Below are 19,835 nucleotides of genomic sequence, written 5' to 3' on the forward strand. Positions count from 1 at the left end.
TCCAGGTTTTTAATGGTGGCGCTGAATGTTTAGACTGGTTGCTGGTCTCAGTTAGCCTGCAGCCACCAAAGCAGTTCCTTCCTCTGGTCCGGCTCAGGTTTGGTGCTACACTTTAATGATTCTGGAGTCAGAAGAAGTAGTGAAACCAATGGGAATTGGTGCAAAGTAAGCACTGGCAACAGTTTAACAGTGGAGCTGGTTTGCTGGAAGAGGGACTTGTGAAAGGTGGCGAGGTAAAAATGGGTCCTGCTCCAGCCCAGTGGGCCTTGGCTGATCAGATGTGTTGAATGTTGCAATAGTGCTCAGTCTGGTATTCAAATTATGCCAGGCTTTTGATGTTTTATGCTGTATAACACGTACTATATATGTACCTGCCTTAATGTAGCATTACACTGGCTTAATTTGAAGGGCTTGGCATGTATTTTATTGTATGACACGCTTGTTACCCCGATCCTGTGATCAGGGTGTCTGCCCTGCGCACGTGAGCCATGAGAGGACACGCTGAGAGACTCACTCTAATTAAGGACATTTCAATTGACATCAAAGACGGGACGGGACTCGCCTCGCCTCGCCTCGCTCACCCTCCAATCCTCTCCCGGATTTGATACCGACACTCCAGTCTGTCACCATCACCTCCCGGTTTTTCCTCTTCACGTCTGTCAGTCATTCCTGTTTTATCCCCGTTCATCACCGACTCTCTTAAGCCCACTCGGTATCTTACGATTCTCCCTCGCGTATCCCTCGCTGCATATCTGGCCATTCTTCCCCCTCTCTATATTTTTTCACACACATTTCATCATCTTTATTTTAATTTCCACAAATCCTCACTCCTGCCTTTGGTTATTACTCTTCTCTCCTTCCTCCTCTCTTCATCCTTTGGTAAACGACGCATCCACATCAAAAGGGGGCCATTATTTCACAAATCGGCAGAAGGAAGCCAACGTCGGCAGTTTGATGTGTTGGATAGTGTCCAACAGCAAATCAGAGGCAGACCGTGAGAATTTGTCTTCGTGCCTCTGAGTGTGTGAGTGTCTGTGTGTGTGAGAAAATAACTTTGAATGTGTTACTGGTTGTGACAGTAGGTGTCTGAGAATAGATTGTAGACGGACTGTAGCAGCATTTCCAATGACCATATATGGAATTTTGAAAATAAATTTGCTTAATCGAAATATGCCAGTTCTTTTTGATGAAATGTTTTGGCGCTAGGATGAGGTGGTTTTTTTTTTTGACAATCGAAACTGGTTCATTTCGCAAAACTGCAATGGAAACGCGTTTTTCAAATCACCCGAGTCACACTGACAACAACTGGAGCTAACCAATGAAGAAGTCGACAGGAAATAGTTGGATGTTTCTGACTTGTCACGTGAACAAAGTGAACAAATGTGCTCATGCGTGATTTTAATTGAGCTTCTTATTTAAACGAAACAGCGAAATTGTGGTTTTGTCGACATTAGTAAAATATTGACAAAGTTTTTGCGCACATTTTGTAATGGAAACGCATCCAGTTACATGAATGATGCCTGCTTATACGGCCAACAAAACACAGAGATGAAAAGAAGACAGCAGAAGAGAGATAGTAGGCTTACAGAAGACAAAAAGCAGTGAAAGGGGAATGGCGTATGGCAAAGATGGACCTGGTGAGAGAGAGAGAGTCAGAAAGCAGAGATGGAGGGGAATGTGTTGCGGGTGTGAAAGTGCTGGGAGCAGAGATTGACACATTCAAGGAGATAGAGTGATACTAGGAGAAGTGACACATTAACGAATGAAGAGAGTATCGGCGAGGAAAGGGAAGAGAGCAAAAAAGCTTGTGTCTGCCTCAGAAGGCGAGGCAATTAAAAGTCTAATAAAAAAGACAAGACAGCCCCTGGGTAGCAGAGTAGCTGGAGCTAGCAGTCACGCTGCATTATGATAACACTTCCACACATACTTCTAAGTACTCCCCGACAAGCTAAAATAGAAATATACCGAGAAAGCCACGCATCGACGCTCACACACAAAAGTGTACTGTGGCACACATAGAGAAGCTAAAGGACTGGAATTAAAAAGTGTTTTACGGGAACAAAAGGGAGGATTCTTTAGGGATTTGTGCAGCAGTTCTCAGCATGTGTGTGTGTGTGTGTGTATGCGTGCGTGTGCGTGTGTGAGTAAGGATTTGTGAGAGTGCACGTGTAACTATGCGCACAGGTAAGACACAGAGGACAGAAACGATACACGTCTACTGACAAATTGAATTCAGCCAACCTTATATGATCATACACTTACAATTCATAATTCATATCATGTTTGTCCAGATTAGTAATGTAACCAAATGTCTCATTAAAACTCTACTAAACTGTACATGTGATTTTTTTTTACCTATTCAGATTCACATTTATATTAAGCATTTACTCAGTTAGTGCAATGTGTCCAACATTTTTGATTTAAACTAAAGTAGAGACAAGACTTACTATTATTAAGAGGATGAAGTAGATAAAGTTGTAGAAAGAGTGAGCATCCATCACATAGTACATGATCTCCACCCAGCCCTCCAGAGTGATCACCTAAAGCAAAGAAGACAATAAATTCAGAGCCACAGAGTTTTCATTCAGTAAAAGGGTCAATCAAGGATTTGAGCTTTTTGGCGACATGCTTGTTTATTTTTCAAGGCAAGCTAAAGCTAACAGTTTTGCTAGCATAAGTTTGAAATCAGGTAAAACATCAGTAACAAAACCTGTTCCAAATTATGTTGCGTATATTAAACTGTGGATACAATCTATCTGTGTAGACAGCAATTGTAGCAAATCCAGCTGAAACATCATAATACAGTCAAAATGGCATATGTGTCCCATTAACCAACGACCGATTAGAAGCATAGGCATAAACCCAACCATGGTCGAGTTTATGTCTAGTTACACCGAATTTTGCTAATTTGTGTACCATATGCCTAAATCGGTCTGTGTTGTGTGCACAATATTTAAATTATTATTAATCTTATCAGCTTATTGACAGCAAAAACAACATTTATTTTTATGTAAATTAAGACACTTCGTTGAATTTTATTCTTTGGGTTAATATTTTCTAGATACATACAGTCTGCATGTGTCTGGATTCAGTGAAGGTCCAGACACTGAACTGATGGCCAGTTAGTCGTCGTCTACTAAAAACAATATGCTGTGGCCAAAAACATCCACGCGGTTTTTAGGACAGGATAAACCTGAAAGTTAACTTTCCAGTGTAATTTTGCTAACTTTTATTGTTTTGCATATGGCTGCGCTAAGTGGAATTCGAACAAAGAATCCACGATTTGCTGATGTGTTCTCTGTAATATTAAGTAACAGATGGATACGCAGCCTTTCGGCTCTGAGTGTGCCAAAAAAATGTAATAAAAAAAAACTGAAAGCAAAACGTGCTGAGAGGAAAACGTCTATCGCCCGGGGAGATCATTGACAAATTAAGATAACAGAGAAACAAAATGATTAGATTTTTAATGAAAGTTATTGCATTAAAAAAGATTTGATGTTGAATGGAACAAAATCAAAAGGAAATCATTGTTTATTCATTTTAGGCTATTAGTCCCAAATAAAACGCAGACATTTGGAAATTTGAACAGACAAAAAATTGCAGAAACTAAAACTAGCTGTACTTGAGGCTTCGTAGATCATTAAAACAGAGGGAACTTTTTAGTTATGATTGGTAGAAAAAGAAGCAAAAAGACAGCAGCATATTGAACACTGTAAACAACACTCAATGGTGAATGACAATTCAAAAATTTTCAGGCTGCACAACTTAATTGGAATAGACTATGTTTTCTAACAGTCTGGTCTGCATTCATAACATCAAGCTGTTTTTCTGTGGATGCTTAAGGTAAATGCTGCTGGCACAGTTTTTATCCTGACCCACTCTTGTTTTCTGTTGCCGGTGATTCACAGGCAGTTTTGTGCAAAGCTCTTAATTCATGTAGCCACTTGAAGTGCTTGAATTGGCTCATCAAATCCTTGAGCCCACTTAAATATTCAAACCAGAATAATGCCTTGTCATGAACTTTGGGAAGGACAGGACATAATCCATTAGGCTGAACATGATTTCAAACCAAAGCCATAGAAAACAAAACAAAACAATTAAAACTCTGACGGAACTTTTCACCCACCTGAAAGATGACGATCCAGGCATAGGCAATGTTATCAAAATTGATGGCACCTTTGTGTGGGTTGCTGCTTCCAGTGTGACATCTGGTGTAGTACTGGTTCCAGTTGACACATAGGCCAGCTACACTGACGCTGCCATTGGTCAAAGGTTCAGGACTCAGTCCAATGGACTGACGGTACACAACGTCCTCTTTGTCCAAACAGCAGGCCCGGCCTCCTTCACGGCGGGCTGGGACGTCTGAGCAGGACATGATGCCGTTGTCGACGGGTAAGGAGCAGATGAAGGGCCGCTCGTCATCTTCATCGGCCATGTAGTAAGGTCGGGGGAGACCGATACCCGTAGTACTGGAAGTGTTGAAAGGACGTCATGTTAGAAACGTGAACAGATATCGTTTGCGGACCAATTAAAAAGCCAAAATCATGCATTGGGTTAAATCAGGTCAGCCAAAAAATAGAAGCTTTTCACACCTGATAGTCTGGTAGACAAAAAACTACAACATTTCTTAGATTTTTATAGTTGGTGTGGAAACCAAACCCAATGAAAACCCTGCTCACCAAACTATTTAGATCAGTGTTTTTCAACCTTTTTTGAGCCAAGGTACGTTATTTTAATTGAAAAAATCTTGAGGCACACCACCAACCAAAAATGTAAACAAAGATACTCTGTGTACTCTATATTACATATATAGTCATTCTTATCAAAGTCTCCTGAATAGGAATCAAATAAACACAAAAATGCATTTTTATCACATTTTACATTTCTTATTTCAAATTGCACTTAACATGTCCACTTCAAAAATACCCCTGAACAGTGCCACAACATTGTGGTGTTAAATTTAAAGAAGTTGTAGAAATCTTCAAACTGTTTTACAAACTAATCCACAAGCATTCTTTTAGCCGGAATACAGAAAATAATTCTTATTCTGAAAGAAGCAATAATATTTGGAAAACATTTCACTTCATATTCACTGTTACAATATGAAGAGTTGCATGTACAAAATGTCAATATTTGTATATTTTACCCACCTAGAGTGAAACCTGTGCATGTTTGGATGAAAACAGATCTGATTTTCTGGCAGAAATTGAAGACAAAGCTCTTCCTCAACAGCTCTCAGTCTCTCTCTGGTTTTAGTTTTTATAGTAGCCAGGCTTGAGAAGCTCACTTCACACAGATATGTTGTGGGAAATGGACCCATGTTCTTTCCAACCCAACTATTGCTGAGCTTCTCTGTCTTTTCCATCACTGTCTTCAAGATACGATGCTCTCACCGCTACCTGTAACATTCATGCATCACTAATTCTCTTGTTGTAATGTAAAATGCTGTGTACCTACTGCCATCTAGTGGTAAGAAAATTACATGATTACGCCGCTAGTCACTGCTACAGCAGACACTCGAAGATGGCATTATTTGCAGATAATTAATTTTCAAAAAAATCTTTTAAAATCAATTACCGTATTTTTCGGACTATAGAGCGCACCATATAAGCGCCTTATATTTAAAAAAAAAACAAAACAAAAAAAAACCTGGAAGCTGCTCTCGATTTTCCATAAGGACCCAGCAGAGGGCGGCGTCCTAATAAATCTGCTGCATATATTAAGGACGCAGCACTCTGTCTCCAAAGCCGAACCATGGTTTCGTTCACACCGAGCTTAAATGCAGCGGCTCTATTTTCCTCCCGTAGTGCCAGATCGACAGCCCTCAACTTAAAAGGTGCATGATATGAGTTTGAAAACATTTCTCCATCGTGCCTGCTGCTTAAAAATAGCCCTGAACAGGTTGAAAATTAGCACGTTCTTCTTTTGATTTACAATTTTGACTTCTAATGATTCACTTCCTGCTAGAGAGCCCCCTGGTGGTTGAAAAAAAACAAAACAAAAAACACAGCAAAGCTACAGCGGGCTACAATCCGCATGGTTCAAAGCTTAGAAAAAAAGTAGCAGCTTATAGTCCGAAAAATACGGTACCTTAGGTGAAATTGAATAATTTCCACGGCACACCTGACGATCACTCACGGCACACTAGTGTGCCGCGGAACAATGGTTGAAAAACACTGATTTAGATCTTCAAGATAGCAGTTGTGTGGTTAAATATCATTTTAACATTCAAATCATAGATCAACAAGCTGACGATTCATGATCTTAATGTGACCCTAAGCATTAAAGATGTTTTAAATCCATTAGAGTAGCTTTCTAGTCAAGCTGGAGCAGTATACTGAGGTTAAGCTTCCAAAAACTCCAGAAATAATACATTTTGCTGTCAGGAAAAGGGGACTGGAGAGACTGGAACATCCTGGCAGAGCGAGTTAAGTGCCCCTCTGTCACAATGCTAATGTAGCTCATGCAACACTGACTGAGTAGATTTCACTATTTTGCTGCAAATAGCCACCATTGTACTGATTTTAATGAAGTATCAGACTGGGACTCTGTCTCGGTCCAAAGTGGAAAAAAAAAAAACATAAATGAGTCATCATTAAAAATAAACAAGTGTAAGATTCAAAGAGCAATAGCAAATCATGCTAATACAATTCTCAGTGTTATTTTTCTAGATTTAGACAGTGACTTATTTAAAAAACAAAAAACAAAAAGGGTAATTTAAACTGTAAGTTTTGTTACTCCAGGCACAACTAAATAAAACGCTTCATGTGGAGGCTGGGCTTCGTGTATTGTGCGCCGAGAGTCGTATAATTATTTTGGCTATTTCTGTTTTTTAAAAGATTTGAAATCACCTTCAGTTTAAGGTTCTGTTAGGTCCAACTTTGACAGTCAGATTAGACAGTCCACAGATTTATTGAAACAGAGAGATATGGGTGCGGACAAAACTAGGGAAAAAATGCTTTTATATACCATGAAGGGGACACTCAGCCTTGGGTATTGTTTATGTTTTCTAAGCGAGTAAAACTGCATGTCCTTCATGGTCACCTCACGCAGCTCTGCAGTTTGAGACTGGAACATAGAGCAGAATTTTCTCTGAGATGGAGATGAGTGGATGAAAGGATGGGGAGACACAGAGGGAGTTCATTATACGTGTGATGGTAAAATTGAACAAAATGAGATAGTAGCAGAAAGATGCCACTATACAGAAACATGCGCACTTCAAACTCAGCGCCATCAGCGCCGTCTGTTCCACGGTTGACCATTTTATGTAGTTTCTCAGTGTGCCAACCCTTGCATGTTGTACTTTGCACTTTTGCTTGCAGCCAAATTGACTGATTTCACACTGGTGACAGATCAGCCTCACACAGAGCCGTCTGACCAACTGCTCAACCCAAGAAATCACTAACCTCACCAATTTTTTCTGATTTCTTTCCCTCTAATCTGCAAATCACAGTAAGAGTTTAAATGTGCCTGTTAAGTTTTGTAGTTGATTCTATTTCCTAAGAATGAAACAAAGTGATTCATATCTCTCTTTTTTTTTCCACTGAGGCTAAGAGGCCTCCTCAAAACCAGCCAAACGCCACAATCCCATCTGCAACGGCTTTTACACCTGACACAATGCATCCAGGGAAGCGCTGTTGTCCTGGCAACTACAAAACTCAAACTCCCCCATCGAAAGAGGCTTCAGTACAGAGAAAACACGTCTACAGAGTCCAAGTGCAGTGTGCTTTACAGCACTGCATTCACTGCTTTACATTAGACTCGCTGATGAAAACCCATTCCATGAAAGTCTGATCTATATTCACTGGTTCTGAGCCGATTCTGAAGGACTCATGTAGTTTGGAGGTCTGCAGCTGCCATTTGTTTTTTTGTGGCCTACCTATTTATGTCTAAGTTGCTGTCATTCCCGGTTGCTTCCACTTTTTGTATAATTCCTGTTTGGTTTGAGATCCTGGCATTGTGCTGAATCTGCTTTATTAAACGGTAAAATGGTAAATGACTTTGTACTTGTATAGTGTCCCATCAAGTCCATGGGACTCCAAAGTGCTTGATAGTTTTTAAGACTTAAAAATATGCTGAGGCTTCCGGTTTCACCTACCTTATTTATTCCAATTTATCTTTTTACCGTCATAGTCAATTGCTAGAAGTCAGAGTTAGTCAAAAATGTGTTTAAAGCTTTAATGTATTATTTTTAAGGCAAAGAAACAAGATGTCAGAAAGAAAATGATAGAATTATGAGCTAACTGAACTGCATTTAAAGAGAAAGTAGAAGTCAAGAACACTAAATACACTAAAAAAGATACATTTTTACGTTACTTGTCTTCTCATTAAAATAAAAGAAGGGTAGGAAATAAAGAACAGCAGAACAATCTGTGACCTGAGTTTCTGTCTCAAGGGCAGAGCAGAAAAAAATATACTGATAAATGCAGACAGTTGGCAATAATACTGACCTAGTGTGTGAGCGGGTTCAACAGAAGAAATGTGGCGCTACCACAGGCACTACTAAATTCCTCTACTATTTTCAAAAGTAGAGGTCCAAACCTATGTTTCTGATTTCTCTCTGTTTTTGACCCACAGAAATATAATCAGTCAGTCTCTCTTAAGCATTCAGCATCTCCTTTGTGAGCCCTGATGCACTATGTTACAGAAGAAAACACTTCAAATGCAACCGAGAAACAAAACAGCCTTTACTCAAAGGATGATTTGACTAAAAGGTCTGGCTTGATTTTTGGAGTTGGGCTTTTTTGGTATCTGCCAAAACAAAGTGATTTTACAAGTTTGTACTAAAGTCTTTTGATTTGTAATACCTTTACTCTGTGAAATCTTAAAACTAAAACCTGGCATTCAGAGCAACAATATATGTGTCCCTAAATAATTTATTTACAAGATTCACAGCTTTTTATTTATTCAATTTTTTAACTTTTTGTTACGGTTTTTTTTTTATTATTGATTCAAGCCAAGTTAATTCTCAGCTGAATCATGTTTCTGGTTTTACATTTAAGATGCATATGAAGTAATTCTACTGATACTCTATCCATTTCCACAACTATAAAGTTTTTTATTTGAATAAAACACACACGCGCACACCACCGCACACGCACACGTGCACACACACACACACGCACACGCACACGCACACACACACAAAAGAAAAAGTGAAAACTCAATGTGTCAAGCTGCTCCCCTATTTTCAAAAGTAGAGCTCCAAACCTATGTTTCTGATTTCTCTCCTTTTTTGACCCACAGAAATATAATTACTGTCTGCAGTTCACCAAATTTAGAAAGTGCGAACAGATTTTTTTAAATATTTTAATAGCAATCAAAAATATTAGAAATAATTGCTAGATTTTAGTCCCATCCTCACCTCCACCTCGATTTGACTCGACTTACATAAAAGTTTGTTTTCTGTCCGTTTGCTACAGTGGAGTGAAAACTTTCATCCTCTCATTCCTCCCTTCTCATACAGACAATATTCTGGCAACTTTTGGTTATTTAAATGCAACTCGAGCTGGAAACTGTTTAAATTACAGTATTAATCAGTATATAACCTACAATGAAGACATAATAAATAGATAAATAAAAGCTCCACCTCTGTCACAAAAGAAGAGTTTTAGGCCTCCATCAAGTTCACATCACCTACTTTTTGTTGGAGGGTTCTGGACTGGATTGTTTTTATTTGATGGCATTTTTATGGATCTTTTGTAAGTTCCATGTGACATAGATGTTACATAACTTAAGTCCACCGCAAATCTTATCAAATATTCCAATAAAAATTAGGAAAAGTCCATATTTCTTCCACCCATCCAGTGGCTGTACCCTCTTATCCAGAATTGTTTGCCCGTCTCCAGAGGTCATTGTTAGAGAGGAGGGGAGCACAGCTGACCCTATATTGGGTTTTCTAACCTTCTCATAGCTAAAAAAAATAAATAAAAATCTTACTATTCTTAGGCAACTACTCTGCACTTTCATTTCATGGATTTGCACAGCGAAGCTCTCGTTTCTATGGCAATTTACATATGCACTCACATTCATGCGTGCGTTAAGAAAGCGTCGACTTTCCAGCCGCCGGTCTGTCCAGAAATGATTTCCTGTGGGCCACCTGCGACTTCTGCCGCGTGTTTTTGCCTTCGTTGCCGACCACAGGCTCTGGCAGCGGCAAGAAGCCACCAGAAATAAATGAGGTAACCCACCCACCCACCTTCTCTACTTTACTTTTCCGCCGCTGCTATGTGTGACTAAGCCCGCACGCAGTAGCAGCAGCAGCCCGTCTCATTATTATACTGACTACTGGAGATGTGTCTCTGTGTATGAAGATGATTAACTTCACCGGATGACAGGCCTTTCATCGTTTTGTACCTGATAATAGACAACTGGGCAAAGATTTAAAGTTGCATTTTTTTCTTGTCCTTCAGCAATTAAGAAAAAAAACAAAACATGAAATGGTCAACAAGACAAAAATAATTTACTTTCTTTGGACAACATTACCTAAATTAACTCGGCATCGGTTCAGTTTAGGGGTAGGACATCCCATAATTGCGTCCCCTTTTCAAGTCTCCATCTCACTTATGACAGGGTTGCCATGGTGATGACCTACCCCAAAGCTTCTCATCAGATCATTATTTTCTCACTAGGCCTGGCAGCGCTAACTCCTGTCAAACCCATTCCTTCATGCCGCTAAAGCAGGCTAATCAAGCGCTTGGCTGAGAGTTGGGTCTCCCCAGGCAGTCACCCGCCACCATCACAGTCGCCCTGGTTTTACTTTTAATGGACCAGTTGGAAAAACAAACAACACCTGTTGAATATACCAGCTTCGAACTTTGATTTGCTTCTGATGCTGCTGGGGAACATTAAAATTATTGTTTTCATTTCTGACTGGAGGATGGAAAAACTCTACAATTAGAGTTCACCCTTTAGTTTTCTTTTATCACATTTAAAAGTCATAAACACAGATAAGCACCTGCTTCTTATTTAAGTGAACGAATAATAAATAAAGCCCGAGATAAAGTTGTGACTTGGGATCACCAACATGCCGCTTCATTTCAGCTCTTTCACGGAAGACTTTATATAAACTAGCAAAGTACATATCTATTTTTCTTTTAAAAATGCTAATTGTAACTAATTATTGTGCAAAATGTGACTTTTGTGAGCTTTTACATCATGTTATGATGTTATTCCCTCATCAAAAACATACCTGGAGTGTTGCTTTGATTCTTTCATGCATGTTTGAGAAATCCTTTATCTCCCATGGCAACCATCCAGCTGTGCACAACGCCTACTTGGACCTAGCTCCAAACTACAGTTTCTAAGCTCCCGAGCTTCTGCCTCAGAGCAGCTTCCTCACCCCCAAATTCCCAATTCAGCTCCTTCAGACTAGCCAGCAGCAATTAGCAAACACCTGGTGGAGCTAAACATCTGCAGAGTTTATTATAGGAGCTACTTCTGATAAAAATGTAGTTAAAAGGTTGATACATGGTTGAGGTTGAGCCATGTTGTGATGACTTCCTGAAGGTGGAGTTTCAGAAGAAGCATTTTCTTAAAGAGACAGAGGCCCAATTTCAAGGAGTTATATTACGAAGTCAAATTTCTTTTAAGTCATATTTGTCATATAGCATTACTACAACTGAAGGTAGCATAGTTATTTGATTGTACTGTAAAATGGCACTTTAGAGAAAAGCACTTAACTTTACAAACATGCACACAAGAAATACATTAAAAAAGAAGAAACTAAAATATCTGTAGACTTTTTCCCTATGCTGTCCCATGCTGTTAAAACTGTAAACTATCCCTCTCTTTTTCCCTGAATTTTCTGAACAATCTTAGTTTAGCTGACAGATTCATTCCATCTTCAAACAAACTGTGTGCTGTTTACTGAGCATAGTTTTCTCTAAAGAATTACAGTTTCATTCTGGCACTTCAAAAGGCTCATTTTTAGTTTTCGATACACGAGCTACACAGCAGCGCTTTGGCTCAAGGAAGTCCCCCAGCCTATGAACATTCTGTCAAAGAAAGATACAAAAAAATTATTCATTTTGTGATGTTTCTGACAGAAATTTAGATGGAATTTTTTTCTGTAAATCAGTGTATGTAGTGTATTACAGTAAAGGTCAATTAAATTGAAAATGGTTGCACATTTCATGTTCTCATAGCAGCCAATCACAGACAGATAGGTTTAAAATATTTCAGATTAGCAATCAGTTGATAGAATGTGACTGATTATAGATTGAGATATTTTGGTAAATAAACGTCTTTTGTTAATTTTCATTTTCAAATTTCACCATATTAAATTGGTGGTAAAAGAAAGGAATTAAACTCAGAATGTTTTTGCCATGAGGGTTAAAATCATTTTTCTACTGATCCAAACATGATTAAAATTACCTTTAAGTTTCACCCATGGCTTGGTGCATCTGCACTGGACTAATAATGAATTATCATCTGATACCGTAAGCAGAGGTTACACATGATGTAAAAGAAAAAAAAGACAACAAAAAAACCACACACACGTTTCAACTTTTAATGAAGTGCCAAACTTGATTCCGAGATAATGATATTTGCTTTGCGCACATTTTGACGTGCACAATGAGGTTAGCCTCATTATGTTAGGACTCCAGAGACTGAGAGCCGGAGGGACTCTTCATCTCTTTTCTTTTTTTTTTTCCTGCAGTGATAACAGTAAATTGAGTAGATGATGTAATTATTCTTCTCACCGGGTCAGATCAGGTGCTGAGAGGAGAGCTGGGAGACACTTACACTGCAAACTTCACTCACACGTAGAGCTACTATGTATTTTCTAATTCATGCATGCTTTGCCCGCTTTTTTTTTTTTTTTTTTTTTGTACAAGATAAAATTAGGGCATGTTGTTACAGTCACGTTTCCATGGAGACAGAAGTGCACCGGAGTTCCTTACGCCTGTTTTCACAGCCTAACACACAAAACCAGACGAGGACTCACAGTGTGAAGTTCTCCTCTGGGTAGCAGCGGTTCCTGAGCAGCCCCGCCCACAGCTGCACCCCGATGATGCCGAAGATGAAGAAAACGAAGAAGCAGAGGAGGAGCACGTTACCCAGCATGGGCAGCGTGTCGAGCAGCAGGTTCACCAGGATACGCATGCCTGCAGTGACACACAGACAAGTGGAAGCACAGTTTGAACATGCTAAGTGCAGTATTTAAAAGCAGGCAGATCGGCCTTCATGCAGATGTGCGGTGAGTACACCAACACAGCGTACATGTGTAAAAAGTAACTTTTTAACGAAAGTTCATTCCACTTGTGAAAACAGAAACACTAGAAACCGCAAAATGCCATTGAAATAACTACAAGCACTTTCTTCTGGATACTATTGCAGAGAGACCTCCAAATCGAGAGAAAATATTCGAATGTCAATCAACAACCTATATTCAATCAAAGCTTTACACTCGTCACTCGGATGGAGACACCCAATATGACCAAATGCAGTTCTGACCTGGAACGGTGGACCGGTTTGGGCCTCAGGGCTCTAAAGTTGGGCCTGTGTGGATCACACTTTAATAAAGTTGGGAGGTAAGTGCTTTGGAGGCCATGTCATGGCTGTCTGCTATGGTTCAGGTTCTCACTCTGTGGCAGCCGGGTGGTGAATATCAAAACTAACATGAATGAGACGTTGCTCAGCAATGTCCTGCTCACCAGAGAGAGATTTTAAAGATGATGTTCGTAACACTGAACAATATATCTGAGAGTCTTATGATTGTATCTCATAAATAAAATGGTGTGTTAGGGCAACTGTAGATTTGAAGAAAACAAACAAAAAAAAGGAGTACATTTCCACCAACAAAACTCAGAAATGTTCTAAAAAACAGAAAGAAAAATCTATTTCTGAGCTCCAAATTTGAGAATTTGGAAGGGAAATTTTTTTTTTATTGTTTTCTGAAAATTTTCAGAGATTAATATGAACATTTCTGAAGTTCTTATTGCAAATTTATGTCTTTTTAAACTCAGAAATGTCCACGTTTTTCTAGAAGTTTAATAAAAACAAATGTTGAAGGTGTGGAAATTTACTCCTCCTTCTTTTTGTTATCTAGAATGACCCCAATATGCCATAGTATCTAATACTTAATGTTTGAAATAAAAACTGTCTAAAACCTGAGTTCTAGACTCATCGCTGTGTTCCAGATGAGCAAATACATGAGAAAAAAGTAAAAAGTCTTTCAACCTATCTTGAATACAAATATCCATTATTCCACATCAACACTTTCATTCTCTTGCTCACCCTGAGATTGTTGTATTGTGAAATTTCCATTCCATTAATTGCAATATTATAATGAATAAATCATCAAATTCCACAGTAATAATAGTCAAACAGCCTTTATTTTAACAAAGATCTCCAGAAGAAAATTAAACCGGTGGTTGACGCTGCATATAAAGTAGACTGAAGACAGAGGATTTAGCTAATTGTGGTCAAAAGGGATTGCAGTTATTTTAAAAAATAAGAAGAAAGTAAAACAACATATTCTTTTATAAAACTGACATTAAAACCTGTTTTCAAAACGGGGTGACTATTTATGCAGTCATTATTTGTTATGTTATGCAACTTCTTACAGAAATCAGTTTTCACTTTGACATTAAAGTTTTTTTGTTAATTTTTCTGTAATGAAAACTTAATTTTATTGATCATGATTGACTTGTAAAAGCAATAAAAAAGGTAAAACATCCAGTGAATGAACATGTTCTACAGGCAGAGTAAAATGTTCTCCAGTAAACACCAGAACATGTTTCTATCCGTTCATCTGAAAACAGCACTGAAATGAAATCGGTTGACGACTTTAACTGGATTTCTTTAAGCTGAAAATACAGCAAAGGTTTAGTTTAACCTTGACTTTGTTTCTGTCGGGTAATAAATATCACAGGCCGGGATTTCCTTTGAGAAAGATGAAACGGACGTCTCCCATTGATTAGGTCCGTTTGAAGTCTGCAGCGGCTTAAAGCGCAGCACTAACAAACTAGTCTTTAATTCAAATAAAGATTGAAATATGCAGTCATTTACGGGCAAAACATGAAGGAAAGACGATCAATTCTTCAGGTTATTATAGGAGTGTAAAACAATTCCTCTGGCTTAGGATTTAATATCTCCAATGGTTCCGTCTTCAGGGTGTCAAAGCTTTTATTAGCAGCGATAGAACATAAAACAAGTATTCAATTTAGCTTGTACAATTGAGTTAATAATACCAAATATAATGGATAATGTCTTTAACTCTGACCGGCTGAAATCGTCTGTGCCGGCTGTGGAAACGGTGAGCAGAAGGAAACGCTATAGCCGACGTGAGAACCAGGTTGAGACGGGCTTACACCAGATTAAAGGCGAGACGCACTGGGAGCAGATGGACACAGATGAACAGAGTGGGAATATGCTGATGGCCGTTACCTTGGTTGCTAACATGGCGTCTCCCGTGGGGACTGCGGGTAATGCAGACAACAGACCGAGGTTTTTAAGCTGTGGCCGGTGGGAGCCAGACACGGAGAACTTCCATTAGCACAATTAATTGACTGCCGCCACACGGATCCTCCACCGAGAGTACGAGCGCAATCATTCAGTCATCTTCTGCTAACAGGTGTTAGTGTACACATGCGTGTGTGTGTGTGTGTGTGTGTTTGGTGCTGTACTAGCACTGCACTCTGAGATGAGCTCTGTGGTAAATTGTTTTTATTATAGCTAAGATTTGCTTTCCTATCCATGCTTCAAATAAAGAGAAGCTAAATAACTGCAGGTACGACTGCGGGTAAAATAATAATAATAGTGCATCATGTGTGACACTTCCAATCTACGTTGATCATTTTCTTGCCAATAGCTGATAAATCATAAAAGTGACATTCATTTAAAAATCAAGAAATATGGCAGGATCCCCTCAGGGACGCGGCTTTAAACAGATAAACACTTGCATGCGGTGCTGATGGAGGATGATGAGGGTAATTCACAGTAACAATCTTTACAAATCAGCAGTTATGAGCTTCTACTTTTTCCGCATAATTCGAGCCCGACAGCGACGCCCCAGAGTTTGGATTTCCCTGGAAGGACTCCAGGTATTGATTTTTCTAGAAGGCATTTTGACATGTCAGAGCAGATAATGGCTGAACTCCAACCAGCCACTTCATTTTCAGGCCAATCACACTCCTGCTCTCTTCCACACACACTTTTACAAACTTCACTAAACAGTGGTGAGAGTCGATAAAATGAACGCTTAAGTTATTTAGTATGCTTGTGTTTAATGAATTTTAAAAATATGTAATGTTAGCTTAGTCTGAATGCATACTCTACTGCCAAGCCTTATGGCATTAAAACGTCTAATACTTAGCAAGTGTTAGACACTCTGTCTTAATTGTAAAAAGATTAATGTACTGTAACTGATACTGGTTCATTTTAGTGCTTTTTGTGTCTTTCATCAGTAAACACTAAACACTCAAACCGTAAACACTCAAAGTTGTAAATTAAAGAGCAATCACTCCGTTTACACCTGGATTACAGTTTTTTTCTGTTTCACAGAACACGGTGACTGCAACGTTATCAAAATCAACAAAATAAAAAATGACACTGGTCTGATTACGCATTCTCTTTTTATCATTCAAATTCGCCGCTTCCTTCATTCCTCTCACGCCACTCCTCTTGTCCTTTTTGTCCCTCGCTTGCTTTATCTCTATTCAACAGATGACTCCCTCCCTCTGTCCCTTGCACTTCTTTGCGCCCATCTATCATTGTAATGGCCTGTTCATGTGGGTTCCCCAGCATCTCTCCTCTCGTCATCGCTCCCTCCCTCCGCTCCATCTCCACCCGTCCCTCGTAAGGCTGGATAATCCCATCTTCCCAACTCCATTTGTCTCTTTCGCTTAACCCCCACAATCCCATCACCTTCTTATTTTTCCTTCATGCAAAAGTTTCACTAACCCAAATTCCATGTCCTTATTGAAAATGCTGGATTCTGCGTAACGATTGTGTATTTTCATATTTGCCAGCTCACCTTTAATGCTAACCATCATCTTATTGATTTCTTTTACACTAAATAAAGATATGATGCTGATCAATATTTGCTTTCACTGATGACATTTTTAATCAACTATGCTGTAGCGTTCTGCTCAGGCTTTTACTAATTACTCGTCAATCCATTAGGTGCTGATCATGCATTTGTTTCTTAATTGTATATGTCAATGAAGAAGTTCTGCATTATTATTATATATTTTTTTGTTATTAATTTGACAACAGATGCGTGTCCTTGCAGTTCATTACATGAGAGCATCCAGTTAGTCCAGCAGCATAAACTCAACACCTGAAATCTGGCTTAAAACCAAGTCAATTCCTCAACATGTTTCCATTAGTTATGTATAAAGACATAAATATCTGGTGAGAATGTCAGGTTATGGTCCTGCTGTCCCTGCTGATCAGCCTCCCTGACTCTACAATTCACAATTTAAAGGACAAGATCACACGTTTTTTTTCCCCCTTCTTTTCCTTCTCTCTCCCGGTGGAACAAATTACTCCCAGAGGACGACTTGTGCCTTTACCGTGGAGAGATAGATGAGATGAAATGATGTAAATGATATAGGAGAAGACGGTGAAGAAAGCTAGAGTCAGACCAAGTGGAAGGTGACTGACATTATATGACTAACATTACCAGCCAAGAGAGGGGAAGTCAAGTGCATAACACTGATTATCTCTTCTTCAGGACGTCATGACACTGTTGGGTTTAGGGGACACCAAATTAACATTTTGCCCTCGATGTCTCAGAAGCAAAACAAATCGGCAAGCAAACACGACAGGAAAAAAATAATAAAGGTTTGAAAGCTATGCCAAAACATTTAGAAACCACTTTGTACTAACAATTGTTCTCCTAAAGGGGCAGTGTTAGGCATTTTCCAACCACATAGTGACATTTTATAGCACAATCAAGTCATTATGTCACCTTCCAGTTGTGACATAGGCTTTGTAATGTGACAGCTTTAAATTGGGCCTCTGTCTCTTTAAGAAGCTCGAAACTGTACCGTAGAGCAGTGTTTTTCAACCCTGGTCCTCAAGGCGCACTGCTCTGTATGTTTTAGGTATTCCCCTAATTCAACACACATGATTTCAATTGATGGCTGATTAACAAGCTTTTTCTGAATTGCAATCATTTAAATGGGGCGTGTTGAAGCAGGGAAACATCTAAAACATGCAGGGCAGTGTGCCTTGAGGACCAGGGTTGGGAAACACTGCCTTAGAGGAGGAGCTTTATCCTCGAAGGCGGGGCTACGTCCAGCCAGGCTTTTTGCACAGCTGAATGGTTGCCATTGAGATTAAAGGATTTCTTAAACATGCATGAAAGAGTCAAGGCAACACTCCAGTTTTGATGATAGAATAACATGACGTAAGCTCAAAGTCACATTTACATATCACCGCCCCTTTAAACGCCAGTATGAATTTCATGAATGATGTGGTGTATTTACAGCATGAGTGCGGTTCGCTTTGAGTGATATGCATCACTGTTTTCAATTTACCTCTGGGCAGAGCTGGACAGAATATTCTGGGCCATTATCAATTATGTTAACCGACCCGGCCGGTCTGGTTCGATCATTTCCTGACACTGGGCTGACCCGATCGCGTCTCTAACTCTCCCTCCGCACCGTCACACACTTTTCGAACACTTCACATAACAACACTGGCTCATACACACACCGTTTCTCAAATCATGCCAGAAACTCACATTAGCAGTAAAAAAGTGAATCAATACACTATTAGACAGGCCATCAGAATGTTATACCTAACTGGTGTCAATATTGTTAAAAAAAATAAAATAATTGCTGTGGTAAAGGAAAGATATAGGAATGACAAAAATGACAAACAAGCACATGGAATTTCGGTAAAGTAAAATTTAAATTAAAAATAATTAAGAACATAATGATAAAAAAAGGATCAATTGACATTTCACAACATGATTTGTGCCAAAAAAAAATATGAATAAAACCGCATTTCTTTTTCACCAGCCATATTGGCTTTTCTCACTTTTATAGAGGCAGGAAGACAAAGAGCTTCGTTTGCGCTGCAGATGTATGAGCAGTGGGTGGTGCGCAGCAAGCAATTACAAAGGAAGCAAAACATTAACTTCAAGCACCAGCCTCCAACTTAGAGAGTACTCATAGCCTCTTAGAGTGATTGCCTGCTAAGCACAATTTAGTCATATCAACACAGAAAAAAAAAAAAAGGAAAAAATGTGGCGAGCAAAAACGCTCAGACAGTTCTCATCAAAAGGACATCAACTTCAGCAAAACACTTGTGGAATTGATGTGACTGGATTCAAAGGCGGGTTTTAATCATTTCATTGGTGCTTTTGACTGTTTTAAGCTTTTTTATTTTTTTTCCCCCCCTCTGGATTGACAGTTTTCTTCGTAGGTTGTTCATTTTCAAGATTTCGATTAGTCCTCAAAATCTTGAAGCATGAACTTCCTGGTTGGTTCAGTCGCAGAGAGGAGCTCAAAAAGGCAACAGCTACGCAGCCAACAAAACTTAACAGAAAGGCCATTTTGCAGAATGTTCTCCAGCAGTGGTGCTTGTTCAGTGTATACATTTTATTTACTTCACGTACATGTACAAACTGTATAATAATACGACAAACTTCGAGTTTTAAAAATGATTTTCATTTCAACCCAACTTGCTTCCATGTCAAACCTGGAAATAAACCATTTCTAATAAATGATGGAGATGAAAAACCATGAAAATGTTCACGTGTATACGTTTTTAAATTAGGTATTAATATAAAACTCTGAAACAAAGGAAGAGTTCACTGCACTGAACCCCATTGAAAACCTCCTGGTTATTCCACTAAATATCGATTCCTGAACTAT

General features: G+C 39.1%; 1 protein-coding gene across 6 annotated transcripts in view; it reads right to left on the reverse strand.

The window, feature by feature from the left end:
• cacna1ib (calcium voltage-gated channel subunit alpha1 Ib) overlaps positions 1–19,835 on the reverse strand; it is a 203,490-nt gene that overhangs the window by 89,643 nt on the left and 94,012 nt on the right. For all 6 annotated transcript variants that reach the window (XM_008434689.3, XM_008434762.3, XM_008434828.3 and 3 more), the window contains 3 exons: positions 12,950–13,109; positions 4,127–4,469; positions 2,448–2,540 (listed from right to left, as the gene is read on the reverse strand). In XM_008434689.3, coding sequence (XP_008432911.2) covers positions 2,448–2,540; positions 4,127–4,469; positions 12,950–13,109 — 596 coding nt within the window. The remainder of the gene's footprint in view (positions 1–2,447; positions 2,541–4,126; positions 4,470–12,949; positions 13,110–19,835) is intronic.

Source organism: Poecilia reticulata, chromosome 1, assembly GCF_904066995.2.
Source record: "Poecilia reticulata chromosome 1, P_reticulata-male-v2, whole genome shotgun sequence".
Classification (NCBI taxonomy): domain Eukaryota; kingdom Metazoa; phylum Chordata; class Actinopteri; order Cyprinodontiformes; family Poeciliidae; genus Poecilia; species Poecilia reticulata.